The sequence below is a fragment of the Amaranthus tricolor genome, chromosome 9, assembly GCF_026212465.1.
Source record: "Amaranthus tricolor cultivar Red isolate AtriRed21 chromosome 9, ASM2621246v1, whole genome shotgun sequence".
NCBI classification, from domain to species: domain Eukaryota; kingdom Viridiplantae; phylum Streptophyta; class Magnoliopsida; order Caryophyllales; family Amaranthaceae; genus Amaranthus; species Amaranthus tricolor.
In genome coordinates, this window is record NC_080055.1 from 28,761,724 (window position 1) to 28,780,590 (window position 18,867).

The following is an 18,867-nucleotide window of genomic DNA, read 5'->3' on the forward strand; positions in this document are numbered from 1 at the left end:
CATGTTTAACAATGTAACAAAATAATTAAAACCTATGAAATATGTGTTAAATGATAAAATCAATTTAAAACATGAGTTGATAATTATAATGAGTCTACATGTTATCAAACTTCATTGAACAAAAAAATCTTTATTAGGCAAAATCCTGGTAGAGCGAAACCTTAACAATTATAACATGGGTCTACATGATGAAATCAATTTTTAACATGCATTGATCTCAATTCTTTGAATTCATCCTCCACCAATTTGAGGTGCCACACTCTTTCTCATTTTTTCTATCCTTTTACAATTATAATATATTTAGGTTTTTGTTTCATGCTTAATTACTTGATTTACTTTTTATATAAGGGAGTTTTGTTGAATGATTTTTGTCACGTTGTATCAGCGTCAGAGATCATTTAATTTGTGTGTTTGCAGTATAACAAATTTAATTTTCTACGATATTGTATTGAATGACATTAAAAAAATGTCACTGATTTACATTTTTAGTGTAATAATTGTTGATTTTTATTTTAAATTCTACAAAGTGATTTAGTGACATTTGTTTGGTCTTTAGTGGCATATACAATTGTTACTAGAGTCTATAGCGAAATTTACGAGCAATGTTACTAAATCCTATGTCGCAAAAAGCTTTAGTATGATTTTTTATTATGCTGCTAAAGAGTCTAATAAATGTCGCTAAATCTACTATATATATCATTAGAAATTTAAAGTAATGACATTTAAATTAAGTATCAGTAAATATATTTCATTAAAACCAAATTATATTATAGTGTTGAAATTTATCATCTAGATTCATAGGACTAATCTAGTTAGACCAGATATTACACATAATCACAGTATATAATCTAATGGTTAAATTAAGTAAATAACATAAATATGTAACTTCCTAGTATTATATGTCTTTTAACCTATAGACTTCTAATGTTTTATGAGATTTTTCAAATACCCATTTAAGCTAATTATTAATTAGCATTCTCCCAATCGTAAACGACCCTTAAAGGGTACTGCACAACATTTAAGCGGAAAGGTGATAGGTGTTCTTGGCTTTTTTATTAAGCGCATTTGACTGCCTTAATTTAACCGATTATTATTGAACGGAATTGGCACCGTATCAAGAAAAATTGAGAGCAAGTCAATGTAAGTCAATATAAGGGTTGTATGTAATAAAATTTGTTTAAAAATTGTTCTTAAACATTATAAAAGTATACGAGATCTCACAAGATGTTGTGCGTGGACTACACTAGAGAAACTTCGTCTGCGTTTTTTATCTCGGGTTATATTTTAGCTAGTGGATTCATGTTATGAAGGTATATTAATTCATTGGGAATTTCCAATATTTACTCGTTTCGTATTTTTTGTCAAATTCCAAATCAATTATTGAGGTTTATAAGGCGACTCTAGCTTAAATCTAGTATATTAAATATTGATCACAATATCTATTGTTGTAAGTTAAATATTAGCTAACATGAGTTGAACAAAAAAACTATTAAACTTATCATAAATTAAAACTAAATCATTAAAAATGTTAAAAGTTTCACCAAATTCCCTTAATTGTAGTAAGACTAACTATTATATACACCCTTTTGAGATAAGTTAATGGGACTAATGTTAATTTGCTTCTCTTGGAAAAAATTAGACTTTCTAGCTCTCTCTATACACTACTATAAGTACCGTTAAAAGACCATCACTTCTTCTCTTAGTACATAGTACTTACTCTGTTACTTTGATATTGTTACCAACATTGATATGTTCTGAGATAAAATATTAATGTCAATAGCGATCTCTAATGAACAGAAGAATACACAAGAATAAACGATCAAGTTTTGGTAGAATCACTAAAGAAATTATACAATATAATGAAAGATAGCTGTAAATTTGAAATAACAACCTCACAATAAATGAAGATTTAGTAAAAATCTATTGGGCATTTATTGTTTAGGTGTTTTAATGAATCATCTATTAATTTATGACTATATAATATAATAAAAACGGTCCAATTTGGTCTAGTGTAACACTAAAATAAGATCAACACAAAAATTTTGGACTGGACTCGGCAAAACCATTCTATAACGATTTGGTCTGATCTGGTCAACAGTTTTTTATTTTAATGTTTTTTCCAAATTAATATGTATTAATGTAATATTTCGCACCTACAATCACCGAATATAAGAATTTGTAATTAGCTGAATGCATCAATTCAAGTATGTATTACTAAATAAATTTAACTACATATCGAAATATCTAGGTAGTATATTTTTAAAAATAACTTATGGTTTTCGATCATAATACGGTTTGCGGTTTGGCTTGGTCTGAAAATCAAAACATCAAAACTAGACTGTAAACTGTAATTTAAAAAAAAAAAAAAAACCAGACCATACTCTTTAGATCATTGACCAAACCAAATATCAAAATTACGATTTGGTCCGGATTAATTTGCAGTTTAAACCAAACTTTATTCAGTCCTATATCCAATGATGTAATACAAGCCTAACGAGTGTAAAAAACTGTTCAAATTATCGTATTATAACCGCATCAATTATTTCTCAAGCTAAGAACTCCTTGGTCGTAAGTCGTAACGTCATTTTTATAAGAATATTATTTGTCGCTTTATTTTATCTTTTTTCAGACCCTAATCATATTGTAAATAGAATATAATAATAATAATAATAATAATAATAATATACCACATTAATTATTTAATCTTAGGGCATGTCAAATACAAACTCCAACAATCACAAACCCATCCATTAAAAACAATTTCATTACCACGATCACACATATTACATTATTCAACCTACACCAAAGGTAAGTATTTTTTTCTCCCGTTAAAAAATTTATTCGCTCAGTCATATTTGTCTAGCAAAAAATATTTCCTTAATTCCCTTATAATTACTAATACAGCTAGTCTTTTGAGAAACTGACTCTTTACGATCACGTACCTAAAGTCTAGTCCATCAAAGATTAATACCTACTTAGCGTATTTTTAATGTCTAGTATCTAAACTCCAATCCATTGAAGATTAATATCTACTTACCGTATTCTTAATGTCTACTTACATTATCCTTAATGCTTATTTACCGTATCTTTAATGCCTACTTTTAATATCTTAAATGTCACTTACATTATTCTTAATGACTACTTACAATATTTTAAAAAATATATAATGGATCGGCCCAATTAAAAATGGTATCTCAAAGAGACCGTCTCTCACAAGAATTTGTGTTAAATTAAAAACGAACAAAAGAAACGTGGAGAAAATAATTGTGGGCTCATTGTGTGACCACAATATAAATTAAACCATGGACCATTCTAATATCTATGAAACCATTAACGTTGGATCACATCCAAATTCCAAACACCTACATTTACGTATTGTTCCGCTCATGGTCTGTCGGTAATATAGACTCCTTTCAATTCCTTTTAATTGTCCCATTTGGGTTGGACACGAATGCTAAGAAAGTGGGGGACCACCTTAAATAGTATACCCACGTGATGTAGGGATATTGGTAATAAAGTTGATTAAACTCTAATTATTCCCTCCAATTTGAATAAGTTTAAATTTGGAGGGAAAATTAAAAATTGTTCAATTACATAATTAAAAATACAAAATCTTCATAACCATTAATTAAATTACATAATCAAAAATTACATCCCGATAAAATAAATTTACATTTTATAAAGGGGGTTTGTATCTATACTTTCACTTCCTCCTCGATCTCTTCAACACTTTATTCACGGCTACAAATAACGAACACTTTTCTCGGCCCATGTGAATACGGATATCATTTCGTTCATTGACTTCAGAAAAGAGGTCGAACATACCGGATATGTATTTATTGTATACGTTAGTCACTTTATAAAAAATGCGCCAAAAAACGAAAAACATTAAGGCCATCTAAAATTAAAAACTTTTCCAAAAAAATATTCATGAGAAGCAACCCAAACCCACACAACAAAATGAAATTTAGACAGGAAGAGGAAATTTGTCAACCCCAAATTCAATTGGCGCCAAAATCAAAATGTCAACCCACAAGTTAGGTGCCACAAAACAGAAAACAACACAGCATGAATATTTGGTAAATAAATAGGGGGTATTTATTGCAAAAACCAAATTAATACTCCAAGTCATTTATTACAAGAAAAAAATGGTGAAGCAAAAAGAATTAGACGCTTACACTAGGAACGAAATAATGCATGAGTTATTGCTTGGTGTTAACAAAAAGGGGAAGCCAACTCATGGATTAATGGCGCCAAAAAGTACGGTGTTCACTGGAAGACCGTAAGTAGAATTTGGGCTAAATTTAAAACTCGGCAAAAGGAGGGGGCCACATTGAATGTAAGTAGTAAAAAGTTTGGCAGAACCAACAACACAATAATGCCATTTGATGAAAGAAGATTCCAAGCCTTAGAAAAGTCCAAATAAACAAGTCAAAAGGCAGTTGCAAATGCCATGGGTGTTAGCCAATCAACTGTATGGAGATGGAAGAAAAAGAAACACATACTCAAGCATACAAATGCAATCAAGTCACTGTTAACCGACACTAACAAGAATGACAAATTATTCTTTTGTATTTCTAGTTGCATTTATGATGAGCAGATAGATGCTTTCAAATTCAGTGACATGTCTAACATAGTTCACATAGATGAAAAATTGTTCTATCTCACTAGAACACAACAAACGTACTATCTTACCCCAGGAGAACCTGAGCCACATAGGGAAATACGAGAGAAGGGCCTCTTAACATCATAAACAATATCATCATCTTCTCCATCATAATCTTCTGAGTCAGATGAAGGAAAAAGATCATCATCAGGTAGATCAAGTCCCAAATCAAATATAGCCGAAAATTTTTCATCCTTACTGTCCATGGTTCTTCCCCAATTTGGAGAGGTTTCAACAGAAGAATGTGGTGAGGAAATATATGAATCCTCATCTTCAAAATCACCAAACAACAACTTCAGTGCAGGATGAGAGAGAGAAGAATTAGGTGACTCCATTACCGGATTTTTTTAGAAAAAAAACCCCAAAATCAGACGACAAGACGAAGAGAAAAGGGATGAGTTTCAGAAGAGAGGAAGATGAAGATTTAGGGTTTCAGAAGGGGGAGGGTTCATCAACTTGAACAGTAACGCCGTCGAAGAAGAAGACATGAGAAAGATAAAGATCTAGGGTTTCAGAAAGGGGATGGATGAATCAAAGGGTTGGGGTGTGTAAATCAGAGGGAGGAAGTTAATAAAGGAGGGAGTCATTTGTTAGAGTATTAATTAGGATTGGGGGGTTAATTAGTGTAGTTTAGTTTTTAAAATAAGGTGTTTTGGTAGTTACATGAATAGTATAAGGAGAATTTGGTCTAAAATTATGTTCTAAAATAGAAATGGGACAATTGAGGTGAATTATTGCCCAAATAAAAAAATTGGACAATTAAAAAGAATCAGAGAAAGTATAAATTAGAATAGGTCGTATTCGAATCTAATTATTTTGAATAAAATAAGATTTTTTCACCTCCAATTCCAATTTGAACTTAGATTTCATATGGTCCGACTTTGCTATTTGCGAATACTACTTAAATGCATAACAATGACATTAAAATAATTAGCCATTTCGAATTCTAATTAAACTAAAAATATTTATTGAGTTTTTATACATGATTATTATAAATCAATTTTTTTAATAGATTTTTGTATATTCAGGATTTTGGATGTTTGAATGTGTTTTGAGTACAATTTTTTGATTAGGTTGATTGAGTGTTGTGTGTCGTGTGTACTAATTCTTAAAAATCTCATCAATTTGATTACACATAATATAATGTTTAAGTAGTCATCGAACAAATTTTTATTTATAGGCGAGATAGGTTTAACATACATTGTTACAGGACAGTCAATGTTTTCAACCATTATTTAAAATAAACTATAAACTTAAATGGGACAAAGTCAGAGTCATAGTAGGGTTGGAGTCAGTTTTGGATAGGAGTATCAGATTTTTTTTTGGGATCCAACTCCAATTCGAAGTCAAATTATATTATTGAACTCGTACTTGAAAATTTTGTTTCTCGAATTCGAGTCAAATTTTTTCCTCAGGTCGAGCCAAATTTAAGTCGAAATACATTCACATCCTCTTTCTTTCGATCGTAATGTATGTATACGACTCAATCCCTCCCCTCATTTTTATCCGCTATTTTTTCTATTCACTTATTTTTTCATCATGTTGTCTCATTACAAATGTCATCTAATTAGTTTGTTAGACTTTTTAATTTATGTCTACAAACTCAAATCTTTTTACTAATATCATTTATAAATTCAATCTTTTTTTCTCGCAAATCTATGTTTTTCTTGCATGCACTTGTATTAATGGTATTCCTAAGTTTTTGCACTTTATTAATGGTACCCCTAAGTTTTTTCAATTATAAAAGGTACCCTCCTGTTATTTAACGTTTTACAACCGTAACCTTTTCTAATTTTTTCCGTTCAAAATCGTTAACTTTTTTCTTTTTTCCTTTATTTTTTTATGTTTTAAATTGAAATATAACATTTAATTATGTTATGTGTTTTGTAAATGATGGTATTAAAAAATTAAATATTAACTAATAATATAAGAGAATTAAAATATCATGGGTTAATGAGTAATGAGTATTTGTAATTTTTTTTGTATTTTTTCTTGGCTAATAATAAAGTAAATTAATATTTTGTCCTATTAAAAAATTAATTATTCGTCATTCATTGTTATGAAATAATGAAGACACACGTATATTTCTTAATGATAATATTTTAATGTGACTTGTAATACATATCTTACAAGTTTCACATGAAGCCTTCAAAGGGTTAATTGCATGTATGAATGTTTAAGTACTTTATAAATTAATATTGAAAACCTCTAATTTAGACCGTATTTCATTATTAGTTAATATTTTATCAATTGTCATGCTTAATGGTATGAAAAATTTGTAAGTAGTATGGTTTAATTATTGTATTCAACTTACAATATGTTTAAACTCGTCTCGAGTCAAAGATAATAAAGATTATCTTTGTTTTTAGTTTTAATTAAAAAAAGTAAAAGAATGTTTAAAATAAAATTACATTTTAAAATATATGGATGCTTTAAAAAGAAATAAAATATATAGACGAAAATTATAAAAATTAGTTAAACCATTTTTAACAAAATAGTAATTTTTTGAATAATAATTAGAACATAGGAAATATGTGTTAAATGATCAAATTAATTTAAACCATGACTTGATAATTATGAGTCTAGCTACAACTACAAGATATCAAACTTCCTTGGAAAAAAAACTTTAGGTCAAAATCCTGGTAATGCGAAACCCAATTCCCAACCCCCAATTTCCAAATTCATGCTTCTTCCTTCAGCAATTCGAACTTCCTGCTGCCCGTCAAACATCTTAGATATCATTATTAACATGGATTAATCCATTCTCAAAGTTCCATTAATGGGGGTTTTCTTTCTCATATCGATCAGTTCTTTGAATGCATCATCCACCAATTTGAGGTGCCACACTTTTAACATTTTTCTATTCATTACAATCATAATATATTTGGGTTTTTGTTTGATGCTTAATTATATGATTTTAGTTGATTTACTTTTTATTAGGGAGTTTTGTTGAATGATTATAGACCTTGGACTACAGGTTCACATTATTTGGTATGGTAGCTCAATTGATGATTTTGATATTTAAGTAATGGGTAATCTTTTGTGCTTATCAATGAGCTTTAAAAACTTAAAATTGATAGCTATTAAGGGTTTTTGAGTATGATTAAATTGTTAGCTTTTCCTATAAAATGAAGTATTTTTCAAATGCAGTAGCTGTAGAACTTTAATGCAACATTGCTGTGGTATTCACATATTTTTTCATGTTTTATGTGGTGTGGAATTATGAAGTGTTTATGAGTCATATGTTTGAGTTCCTTTTGATTACTTGATGGGATTTGATAATTGGATGTTCATCACCATCATACCCAGTGTATCATGCTTATAATTGGTTATATGAATGATATGCTACAATCCAATATGATTAACTGAACATTGGTGATAGTGAATGATACTGAGACTTTCAGAGTGAAAAGGTTCTAAGGTAGGGTTTTGGGATGGTGAGCAAATATATGCTAATTGGCAAGTATTTCCTTTGGATTTTATTAGTTGTTATAGCTCCTTAGCAACTACTGTTTATCAATTGATCTTATTTTGTATATATTTCTCCATGTATTAAGTAAAACATAGTCAAATAGGATCTTGTTTGATTTGTCTTAATGCGTATTTTCATAATTTTAACTTTTAAGAATTTTTCATATGAAATTAAAGATATTAAAGATTAATCGCGCATTCGATAGCGTGAAAAACAGAATTGTAGCAACTATTAAAAACAAGAGGAAGTACTTTTTTTCTAAATTATTACCTTTATAAATTTTTTCATCCCGCCCTCTAATGATAATTACTTCTATGTCCCAAATATTTGAAACCTTTATAATTTTTGAATACTTTTATTATATAATCCAATTCAAAAATTCTCAACTTTCTGATGCTCCATATGAATCCAATCGGAAATAGTAGGAAATTAATCCAAATTGCTTAATCAATTCAGATAAGATTGGATTTTTGTTCATGTCCGAACAATTTTCATCCATAATCATATGTATTGTGTGCACCTGCGTCTGCGAGTGTGATGAAGAGTAACAAAAAACACTCCACTAAGATAATGGAGGTCAATTTTTGTGAAGTAGATGTATTTGTTGATCATTTGGAGAAGCTTTTTTGAAAATATCCTGATTTTATTGATGTCTAGTTAAAAAGAATCAATACACTGTGCTTTTTATTTTGCATTTGTTTGTTCCATTTGTGTCTTAAAGGATATAGGCATCTCTAGTTAGTCGGTGATAGCTTTGACTATGAAGAACTCATCAATAGGTTTAGATTTCAGATTAAAGGACAGAGAGTTTCCTGATCTTTATAGCAAAATGTTATGTCATGGGTCAGAAAATCGGAGTTGTGACTTGTAAGTTACGGGTTTCTTGGCACTGCTTACTATGGTCTAAAAGGAATTAAGAGAATTACGTCTCTATTACAGTCTCGATTACGGACCCATATCCAACACTGTACATATCTGATGCTATACAGATTACAGGGTAAAAACATGTACCCGTATGTTGGAACTTCAATTTTTTTTTTCCGTCTCCATACTTGCTCTTGTCTCAATGCAACCTAGGCTATTAGAGTTTCCAAATGTGACACTTGTTTCGATCGATGCTTCTCTTTAAGTCCAGGATATTATAGTATTTCCTTCCTTGTACTACTAGTATTTATTAACCTTTTTATTAGCCTGTACAGCTGTTTCGATGCGCATTTCTTAAATGATGACATAGTTCGCAAAAATGAGCGAGCGCCGAAGCGAACATTGCATTGTTTTAGTGTCAATGCTTGAGTCCATTTGTAGCAAAAAGGCTAAGATAGAAAATTTACTGCTTGATTTTGGGTGAATTTGGTTTTAGGAATTTTGTTTCTCAGCTGCAGTTTAGTTTATACGTCCTTGAGAATCAACATGAATTAACTTGTGCATAGTTATAATCTGCTAATAGTGAAATATGTCCATTAGAAAACAACATGACAAGAAATGTATAAATGTACTACCTGCTGCCTGCTGGAGCTTGACTTTTGGGTTAGTAGCATTTGAATTTAGCTGCCCGAGAGAAAAGTAAGTCAGGTTTTGGATGGCGTTTGGGATTGTATGTTTTTCTAGTTGTAATTCGTAAGTAAATCAAGTCTGAAAATGTATGAAAAAGGAGGATCGACATAGATTCATGAGGGGAAGAAGTCATAATGGAAGAGAATAACTGCAGGAGGGTTAGATACTGTTGTAAATTAAGTTCTAAAAAAGGTAACAAGTATCCGAGTTTTGCTCAGGGCTTCATATTTTTGATGTTAATGCTCGTTCTGACTTTATGTTCATTGAATATTACTGCTTAGCTTCCATTGTTAAGGAAATATTGTACGAATTAGAAAAATCATTTTAGTTTTGGAATTATTATATGTGATCAAATTCTCTTTTTCCTTGTTGTACAAGATGAGATAGATTAACTTGTTTCACGAGAACTCTCTTCCTCTCTTCCTTTCTCCCCATTCCACGTTTAAGAAATCTTCCACTGAATAATGCACCATTAAGACAGTATAGGCTGTTAGAAGCTTCAATTCCCAACTTCCAGAGCTAGTAATTTGATCTTTTTTTGCGATGGAATTTGAACTCTATGATAGGTTTTTCAATAGTCGTGTTTCCCTCGAATTACGCTGAGCATCTATCTAAGTAATCGGATGTAACTTTGAGTTCAGTTTTCATCTATTTGGAGCCACTGGTAATAGCCTAGGTATTGCTTTGATTACTGAACTGCTTAAAGTGATTAATGAACAGCTTGAAGTGAGGAATGGCGTCTAGGAGGCTTTATTGCTTCGTTTATATGTAGCTTGACATGGCACATCCGGACTTGATCAAATAGCTCGGAAAATCATGAAGTCATGCGACTAACCATGTATGTCACTCTCTTCTTCACCTCTCTTGTTGATGCATTTTCTTTCTAGGTGAGGTTAAGTTGTCTTTTACTTGTTTTTGGACTTGATCATTATGATTATTGTATTTAAATTATCCCTTCTTCTATACAACGATTTTTTTCTTTGTGGTCATCAAAAACATGGAAAATGAGAAGTTCTATTGTTAATTAGCCTTTTTCCTCGTCTTGACGTTAAAGTGCCTTTGATAGCTTATGGAAATAGCTTGATTATTTTTTCCTTCGTTGTTGGTTCCTTACGTCCTTTTACGTTGTTCTTGTGGGACTTCCAGCTGCAGTAATCTCATGAATGCTCTTGGACTTGACAAAGAATCATATATATGGAGGCCAAAACATCAAGTTACATTAAATCTTCTATATCACTGACTAAGTCACTTAGACACATAACTCTATTGATTTGTAAAAGAATAATTTGCGAATTACAGCCTTAAAGTTTAGCACTTTTGCAAATTATATCCTCAATATTTTTTTTTTTTGCGAATTACAGCCACTAAAGTATCAAAGTTTGCAAGTTTAGGCTCAAAACACAAAATTCCGACCATTTTGGTGATCGGAATTTTACGTTAAGTGGTCGGAGTTTTGTGTTTTTTGCCTGAACCTGTAAACTTTGATACTTTGGTGGCTGTAATTCGCAAAAAATAAAAATTTAGGGCCTTGAGATTGTAATTCGCAAAAGTGCTAAACTTTAAGGCTGTAATTCGCAAAATTATTCTTTGTGATATGAATAGCATCCTAATTTCTCTTCAGAGATAATTCATCCAGGGATTTGTATTCTTTGAAATTCCGACCTTATTAGCAATCGATATTTCATATATCAATTTATTTTATAACTTGATAGTTTGTCTGTGATCGTGATATGATTTCGAAAATCATTATGATTGTGATATGATTTTGTATTCTTTTCATTTTCTGTACATGAATAAGGGTTAGGTTCAATGAATAATGTATATTATGGTAAGATAAGATTGTGATCATGATATGATTTTGAAAATCATTTATATTTGGAAATATAAGATTAAATTTGTTCTCAGTTCACATGTGGATTAGGATTAGTTTTTAGAACCTTGATTCTTGCCTTTGCTTCCTCCTTTTACTCTCCCCTATATAAACGGATGGTTTGCCTGCGTGTTTTCTCACACCTCTTCTCATCTTCTCTTCTCTTCCTCTTCTCTCGTCTCCTAATTTTTCTTAGTCTTACTTCTCCAATCTAATTTTTCTACTTGCTACTATGAATTATCCTAGAAAGAAGAAAAGGAAGAGATCTAAATGCCAATTTATGATTCATATTTAGTCGGTGATTCACCAGAATAGTCTCTGCCGAGTTGGAGCTGAGAGGTATATTTAACTATTCGATTTATCTGTTTTGATATTTGACTTTTAGCTTTTTTATGAAAGAATAATTTGCATTACAACCTTAAAATTAAGTCCTTTTGCGAATCACAATCACCAAAATGTCAATGTTTGCGACGTTTAGGCTAAATACAAAATTCCAACCACGTAACTTACACTAAAATGATCAGAGGGTGATTATGCATGAACGATGTAAACAATGATACTTCGGTGGCTGTAATGCGCAAAAAAAAACATTAAGGTTGTAATTCGCAAAAGGCCTAAACTTTATGGCCATAATTCGCAAATAATTCTTTGTCAAATAATTACATGCTAGACTCACTAACGGAGGTAGGATGGCCCGGATAGCACGTGCCTACCCCATCATCATCCTTCCAGTACCCCAATGACATAAATTGTCTCCCCCCTATGTGGGGTTTGGGGCTCAGATTTATTCGTTAGTAATAACAAAGTGGTTGTTTCCGATTGATCATTGGCAGCAAACATCACATCATCTGCATGTGCTCCTCATTGATTAACATTGTCGACAAATTTAGCTAGTCGAATGATAATGTTGATAGGGTGTTGTGTTTAATTTCACTTTCTTTATATGTGATCCAGGCGAGGAACGAGGAGGAAGTGGCTAAGGTAAGTCATGGTGCGCCCACGCAAAATTAGGAAACAAATGGGCAGAAAATGCAAATTAGCTACCGGGAAGAACTGATATAAGAGAAGGCATTTCTTCAACAGAAAATGAAGATCGACTCCTACGAGCTTATTATGCACCCATTTCCTGATTTCAGTTTTGATCCTCCAATTCAATATTTTCGACCGTCCATGGAACATAAAAGCCGCCATTGATGGACACCAATAATTGTACGAGTAATAATTGTACAAGTAACAATGTCAAAGAAGAGATTGGTCGTCTATCTTCTAAACCATGCACTCACTGATGACAATTATGACGCGACTTCTTGGACAAGGATTATTCGAGAATCTTGAGTCCAATGATGTTGCGAACCGAGAAGAAAAAAGATCTAGATTTGGCCGAGAAGTGTAAAACTGGTTATAGAAAACATGGTTTCATTCAAACTTAGGTAGGGGAAGATAGTTAGCTCAGTCTGAGTTAGAACATCATTTTAAGTTTTCACCCTTTTCAATGTTGTATTTTTAGCTTCTTTTTCTTTAGACTTTTGATACTTATACTATTTCAGTGATTTTGCTATATTTTGTTGACAGTCTATTTTTTATTTATATTTTATTCTTAATTTATAAGTTAAAACATATTTAAGTGTAATCTTGTTTGATTTGCCTTAAGTAAGGATTATTTATATTAACTTTTTATAATTTTTAGTTATGCGCAACTAAAGATATTAAGGCTTTAATAATATACTGAAACTAAATGCGATAATATCACTAGAATTGAGGGAATACATTTTTAGTGCTAATTAAATATGAATTATTATATTCTTAACTTTAGCATTGATTTATCATTATAAAATTATAATTTTTATAAAATTCTAATTAAGAGAATGAAAAAATCATCAAAGTTGAGTACTTAAGTATAATAGAATTAATCATGTGTCTGTTCTAATGAAATTATTAAAAAAAAAATATTATGATGAGGGACTATAGAAAAACAAAACCACCATTAATAATAAAAAAATGTAAAAAAGATGTAAAAAAAGGAAAACCCTAATCCCTAACTTCCAAATTTATGTTTCTTTCTTCAGCAATTCGATGGTCTTGCAGCGCACAAATTTGAGGTGAATTCTTCCTATCATATTTTTATCCAGTAGGATTATAATATGTTTAGGTTACTGTTAATGCTTAATTATTTGATTAATTATTGTTGATTTACTGTTATAAGTGTAGTGTTTAAGGGATTTTCGTTGAATGATTATAAACCTTAGACTTGGAGTACCGTTCCACATTCTTTGGTATGATAATTCAATTGTTAATCTTTAGTAATGGATTTCTTTAAAAATTTTAAAGTAATGAACTTTTTAAAATTTTAAAATAATGGGTATTAAGGGTTAGTATGATTAAACAATTGTGATTACAGGGTTGCCGATTAAACTGTTAGTTTTTCCTATGAAATGGAGTAGCTTTCACCTTCTTTGCTGTGGTATTCAAATTACATCGATCATCTTAACTTGATGTTGTGGTGTAAGTGGAAAATTGAGTGTGATGGATTTAGATATTTTTGTAGCATTAGTTGGTACACAAATTCTTGTGTGAGACGTTGCCCGTACATAGATTAAATAACCCAACTTATACAATTATTAGTATATTGGCTCTTTGTTTGAAGTCGTTTCATCAAGAGATGTCTTTCACAAGAGTAGTTCTGGTTGGTATAAATTTTGGTTGTATTTCTTTCCAACTAGGTTAAATTGTGTGGACATATAGATCAAAAAGCTACTTTTGTTTGCAGATTTTTAAGGAGAGTGTGCTTGAGAGATTAGTTTGTGCTTGTGTGTGACAATGTGAGTGAAAGAATGGAGGGTAAGGGATGAAAGTTTGGAGTACGGTGTTTAACTTGGGTCTAATTCAATTCAAATCCAAGCGAAATAGGAAACCAATTAGATTAATCGGATTTTTGATATCTCCTATCCGAATCTAATGAAATTACTTCTTTCAATGAAATAGATTACACAAAAATCATACTAATCAATGATGCAATTCGATAATAAAGATATATCATACCATTTGATAGACTAATACACATTCAATGATGATAATTAATGATACGTATATCCCAAAATGTTTGGGGGTGTTGCTTAAAACATTAAGACCCATAAATTAATTAAATATTTTTCATTATTGAGGAAGGGTAAGATATTTTTGTAACTAAACGGATTTTGTAGATACCTTGTAATTTGCAACTATGGATTTTAACTCCAATATAGGAAACAAATATTAGGTCAGAGCTTCTTACTTGTAAATTTATTTCTTGTCGCGACTTTATATTCTTATAAGATTTTTGCTCAAAAACCAAATGTTATACGTGTTTTAATTCTTTACTTGTTTGTCACGTTGAGATACATGAACTTGTTGTCTGAAAGGAACTCTCTTTGCTTCCTCCCTTCCTTTCACAAGTAACATACCTTCCACCTGTAATATGCCTTTAGGGCATTATAGGCTTTTTAGAAGCTTCAACACTGACCCAACCGTGGTGCAAAATTGCGGTACCAATGGGTCGCGATCACGGTAACGAATGCGGTAACGGAATGATGCTACTATCTTAACGCCTTAATATCGGTTTGAAGCATGAGATACCTTAATTTTGTTGTAACTCCTTTAAGTATTGAGTTCTGAAATTTGCATCACTAGATAGATCTAGCTGTGAATGAATTTCTTTAAATGATAGGGCTTTCCATAGTTTCATTTCTCTTTAATTACGCTGGACATGTATTTAAGTAATCGGATATAATTTTAGTTCAATTTTCATCTATTCGGAGCCACCAATGAAAGATATTGCTTTGATTACTGAGCAGCTAGAAGTGTGACAGTAGCTACTCGATCCCTATCTGTAGTATGGCTTAATTTCTTTACGTGTTTTCAGACTTAATTTCTGTCATTATGATTTATATTCCATCAAATAACAAATTAATTACAAAAAACATTTTGCTATTATTTTCTACTTTTGCGTTCTATGCAAGTGACAGTAGCTACTCAATCCCTATCTGTAGTATGGCTTAGTTTGCCTTAATTAGACTTGGATATCAGAAAGCCGAGTGAGAAAGCCTAGACAGTAGATAAAATCAACCTTAGTTCAGTAGCTGATTCTGATCACCTAATGCCCAAGTGTCATATGACCTAGTTTACCTTAATTAGACTCAAAGGGAATAGATAAAATCAACCTTACTAAGTTGCATCTATTCAGCGAGTTGTCGACAAGGAGAAACACGAGGTTGAGGGACTAGCAACAACAACATAGGAAGAACTTAAGACTTTAATAGTCGTTAGAGAAATGCTGGTCAGATCCCAGGCCCAACACTACTCAACTCAGTAATCTTGCGCCCACAACCTACCATGTCTAAAGGAAGCTAGTAATAAGCTTGACCTCTAGATCGGGTGTGTTGCTAGAGCGCAATACACCAACGCATGACTTGGAGCAACTACGTTACATACTAACGAATGAGTGGCATGCCCTCCTTGTGTGCCATGAGTATCTTGTAAGAGCCACAAGGAAATACCATGCTCAGTGCTGCTGGCCGGTGGCACTCAGCGGCAGCATGATACATTTTGCCTGTTTAAAAATATCACAAACTTAAACCCGAGCTACATGATATCTATGGAAAATGAAGTTTTCGTTTGTCGTCGTTGACAATAAGTTCACTTTTAGAGAAAAATATGGAAGTGACAATAACGATGTTATACTTTTAATTAAGCTTTATTCTCGTTTTGATGTTCAAAAGCCTTTGATCGCTTATGAAAATTGCTTGAACATGTCGTCCTTGTATGTTCCTTTCTTCTTTTTGCTTTGTTCTTTCGGGAGTTCGAGCTTCAATAATCTCGTGGATGCTCAGCTTCAATAATCTTGTGGATGCTCATGTGAATAAAGAATTATATAATTGGTAAGCATAAAATACAAGTTCAAATGTTCTAGTGTTATGCCTTCTTAAGTTTTTAAATGTGCTAATTATGACAATATGAATTACATCCTTTATTCTATACATAGGATTATAGATTAGATATGTATTACTTTTATATATCAAAAAAATGAAAAGGGAGGATTTTCAATGCGCGATTTTAAAACATATCTTTCCGTGGCACCGGTACTAAGTACTTTATGGTTTGGATCTTTAGTCGGTCTATTAATAGAAATCAATCGTTTTTTCCCAGATGCGTTGACATTCCCCTTTTTTTGATTCAAGTTATTGAGACGGGTAAGTGGTTATGTAAGAGAAAGACGTCACCTAGAGATTTGCATTCTCTAAAAATTCCGACACTTGATGGCTCGTTTGTTGTTGCCGCAATATTTTTTGTTTTCCATTTTCTACTCATTGAGAATGAGGTTAGGTTCATTGAACAATGCTTCGTATGGTAAGATAAGATATTGTGATTATGATGATTCTGAAAATCATTTATATTTGGGAAAATAAGATAAAATTTGCTTTCAGTTTAAATGTGGATTAGGGTTAGTTTTTGAAATCTTGATACTTGCCTCCGCTTCCCCTTCTCCCCTCGCCTATATAAACACACGGTTTGCCTACGTTTTCTCACAACTCTTCTTCTCTCGCCTCCTTTCTTTTGCTGCGTCTCTCTCCTCTTTCTTCTAATTATTCTTTGTTTGCTTCTTTAGTGCATTAAGATTGCATGGAGATCCAAAAGGATCGACAAATTCTTATACTCGCTACTATGAATTATCCACAAAGGAAGAAGAAAAAGAAGAAATCTAAGTCCCAAATCATGATTCATATTTAGTCGGTGATTCACCAGAATACCCTCTTTGACATGGTGCTTGGAGGTATATTTAACTACGCGATTGACATACTTTTGTGTTTACTTGTCTTGTTTTTTGCGTGTACTTGTTTATTAATGAACGACTAAATTAACTTCTCTGTGAATTCGCTTTACGTATGATCCAGGTGGAGGGAGAGATAGTTGGAGTAGGCCATGATGCCGTGCAGTTATCCGCGAGGTTCCGATCTTCCAGATATTTGTACGGTCCATGGAACCCCACCAGATTCAATGATGTATACCAACACCAGTTCAAGCACCTGCAACAATGCGGCAGAAGAAGTTGGCATTCCATCTTCTTCCTTCGAGAATCTTGTGGATGGAACACGTTGATTCTTGCCTATAATTGTTGCAAATTGAGAAGTAATAAGATCTGGATATGATCGAGATGATAAGCGCAGTTTGATGGGCATCACAACTGTTGATCTTGCCACAACATCAGCAGCAGATGTGTAAAACTGCCGTCTTCTTTTAGATCTTGTGAGAGCAAACTTTTGTTTCGTTCGATCTTAGGTTAGGGAAGACAGTTAGATCAGTCCAAGATATAGAACATTGTTTTATGTTATTTGAGAATCGTATAGACAGTAACACAAAATGTATTCTTGAACAAGGGTTATTTGGGAATCGTATAGACGATACGTAGATTGATTCGAGTCCAATGTTGTTGCAAACCGAGAAGAAAAAAGATCTAGATTTGGCTGAGATGATAACAGTACAAGTGTAAACATGTTATTTTCTTGTAAACTTGTAGAATACATAAGTAAAAGTCACAAAAAATAAATTCATAGCACATATCTTGGAGATATTATTACTTTTTTAAAAACTTTGTTCAAAAGATATACAGTTTATACACATTATGATTCATTTGAGTGACAAATTGATAAAAAATTGTAAGTTAGAGGTTATAACCTCGACTTATTTTTTTTTAAAGAAAAACTAGAAACATTCATAAATTGAGGCTCACCAAGGATAAAACACCTTGGGAAAGGTTGCTGTACAAACTTTTTCAACATTAAAACCCACCTTCCACCTAGCAATATGATGGGCAATAGCGTTCCCACCCTTACAAACATGACTAGTGCTAAGAAAAACAGTCCGATTCAAGAAAAGATGCCATAAAGACCAACCCAAAGATTTAAACACGGTGGCTTGGGTAACATATATGGAATCACCTTCATATTTTCTTTTTAAAATTTCATTTCTTTCTTAAAAAGACCATTTAAATTTATATTAGAAATAATCATTATATCCATTAAGTCACGTATATACTAACAATTACAATACAAACAATCCATATACTTCTCAAAAAAAAAACAAAAAACAATCCATATACTTTTATTATGACTATTTTACAGTGTTTTGATTGTTGAGATTAAAATGAAAATAAGAACAACAAAGAAAACATCCCAAGTCCCAACTCTAACCTCCCAACCAAGGGCCGTGTTCATGCCTTTTCCTTGAGCAATTCGATGGTCTTGCCGCCCACAAAACATCTTTAGATATGAT

The 18,867-nt window shown here is 31.8% G+C and overlaps 1 protein-coding gene and 2 long non-coding RNA genes across 5 annotated transcripts; 2 read left to right on the forward strand and 1 right to left on the reverse strand.

Annotated features, from left to right (window-relative positions):
* Positions 1-3,672: 3,672 nt before the first annotated feature.
* On the reverse strand, positions 3,673-5,248 carry LOC130823501 (uncharacterized). Its single transcript, XM_057688126.1, has 2 exons — positions 4,696-5,248; positions 3,673-3,801 (listed from the first exon to the last, which is right to left on the reverse strand). Exons 1-2 carry the CDS (start codon positions 4,999-5,001, stop codon positions 3,742-3,744), a joined length of 366 nt encoding a protein of 121 aa, XP_057544109.1. The 5' UTR covers positions 5,002-5,248; the 3' UTR covers positions 3,673-3,741.
* Positions 5,249-7,248: 2,000 nt separating this feature from the next.
* Positions 7,249-13,302, forward strand: LOC130823502 (uncharacterized). Of its 3 annotated transcripts, none has more exons than XR_009046588.1 (4): positions 7,249-7,504; positions 10,399-10,530; positions 11,809-11,901; positions 12,517-13,302. It is a non-coding gene; the product is annotated as an uncharacterized LOC130823502 (long non-coding RNA). The 3 variants fall into 3 exon arrangements; XR_009046587.1 differs by having other exon boundaries at positions 10,413-10,530; positions 12,517-13,301; XR_009046589.1 differs by having other exon boundaries at positions 7,249-10,530; positions 12,517-13,298.
* Positions 13,303-13,503: 201 nt separating this feature from the next.
* On the forward strand, positions 13,504-18,153 carry LOC130823503 (uncharacterized). Its single transcript, XR_009046590.1, has 3 exons — positions 13,504-13,661; positions 17,204-17,368; positions 17,490-18,153. It is a non-coding gene; the product is annotated as an uncharacterized LOC130823503 (long non-coding RNA).
* The last annotated feature ends 714 nt before the right edge of the window (positions 18,154-18,867 follow it).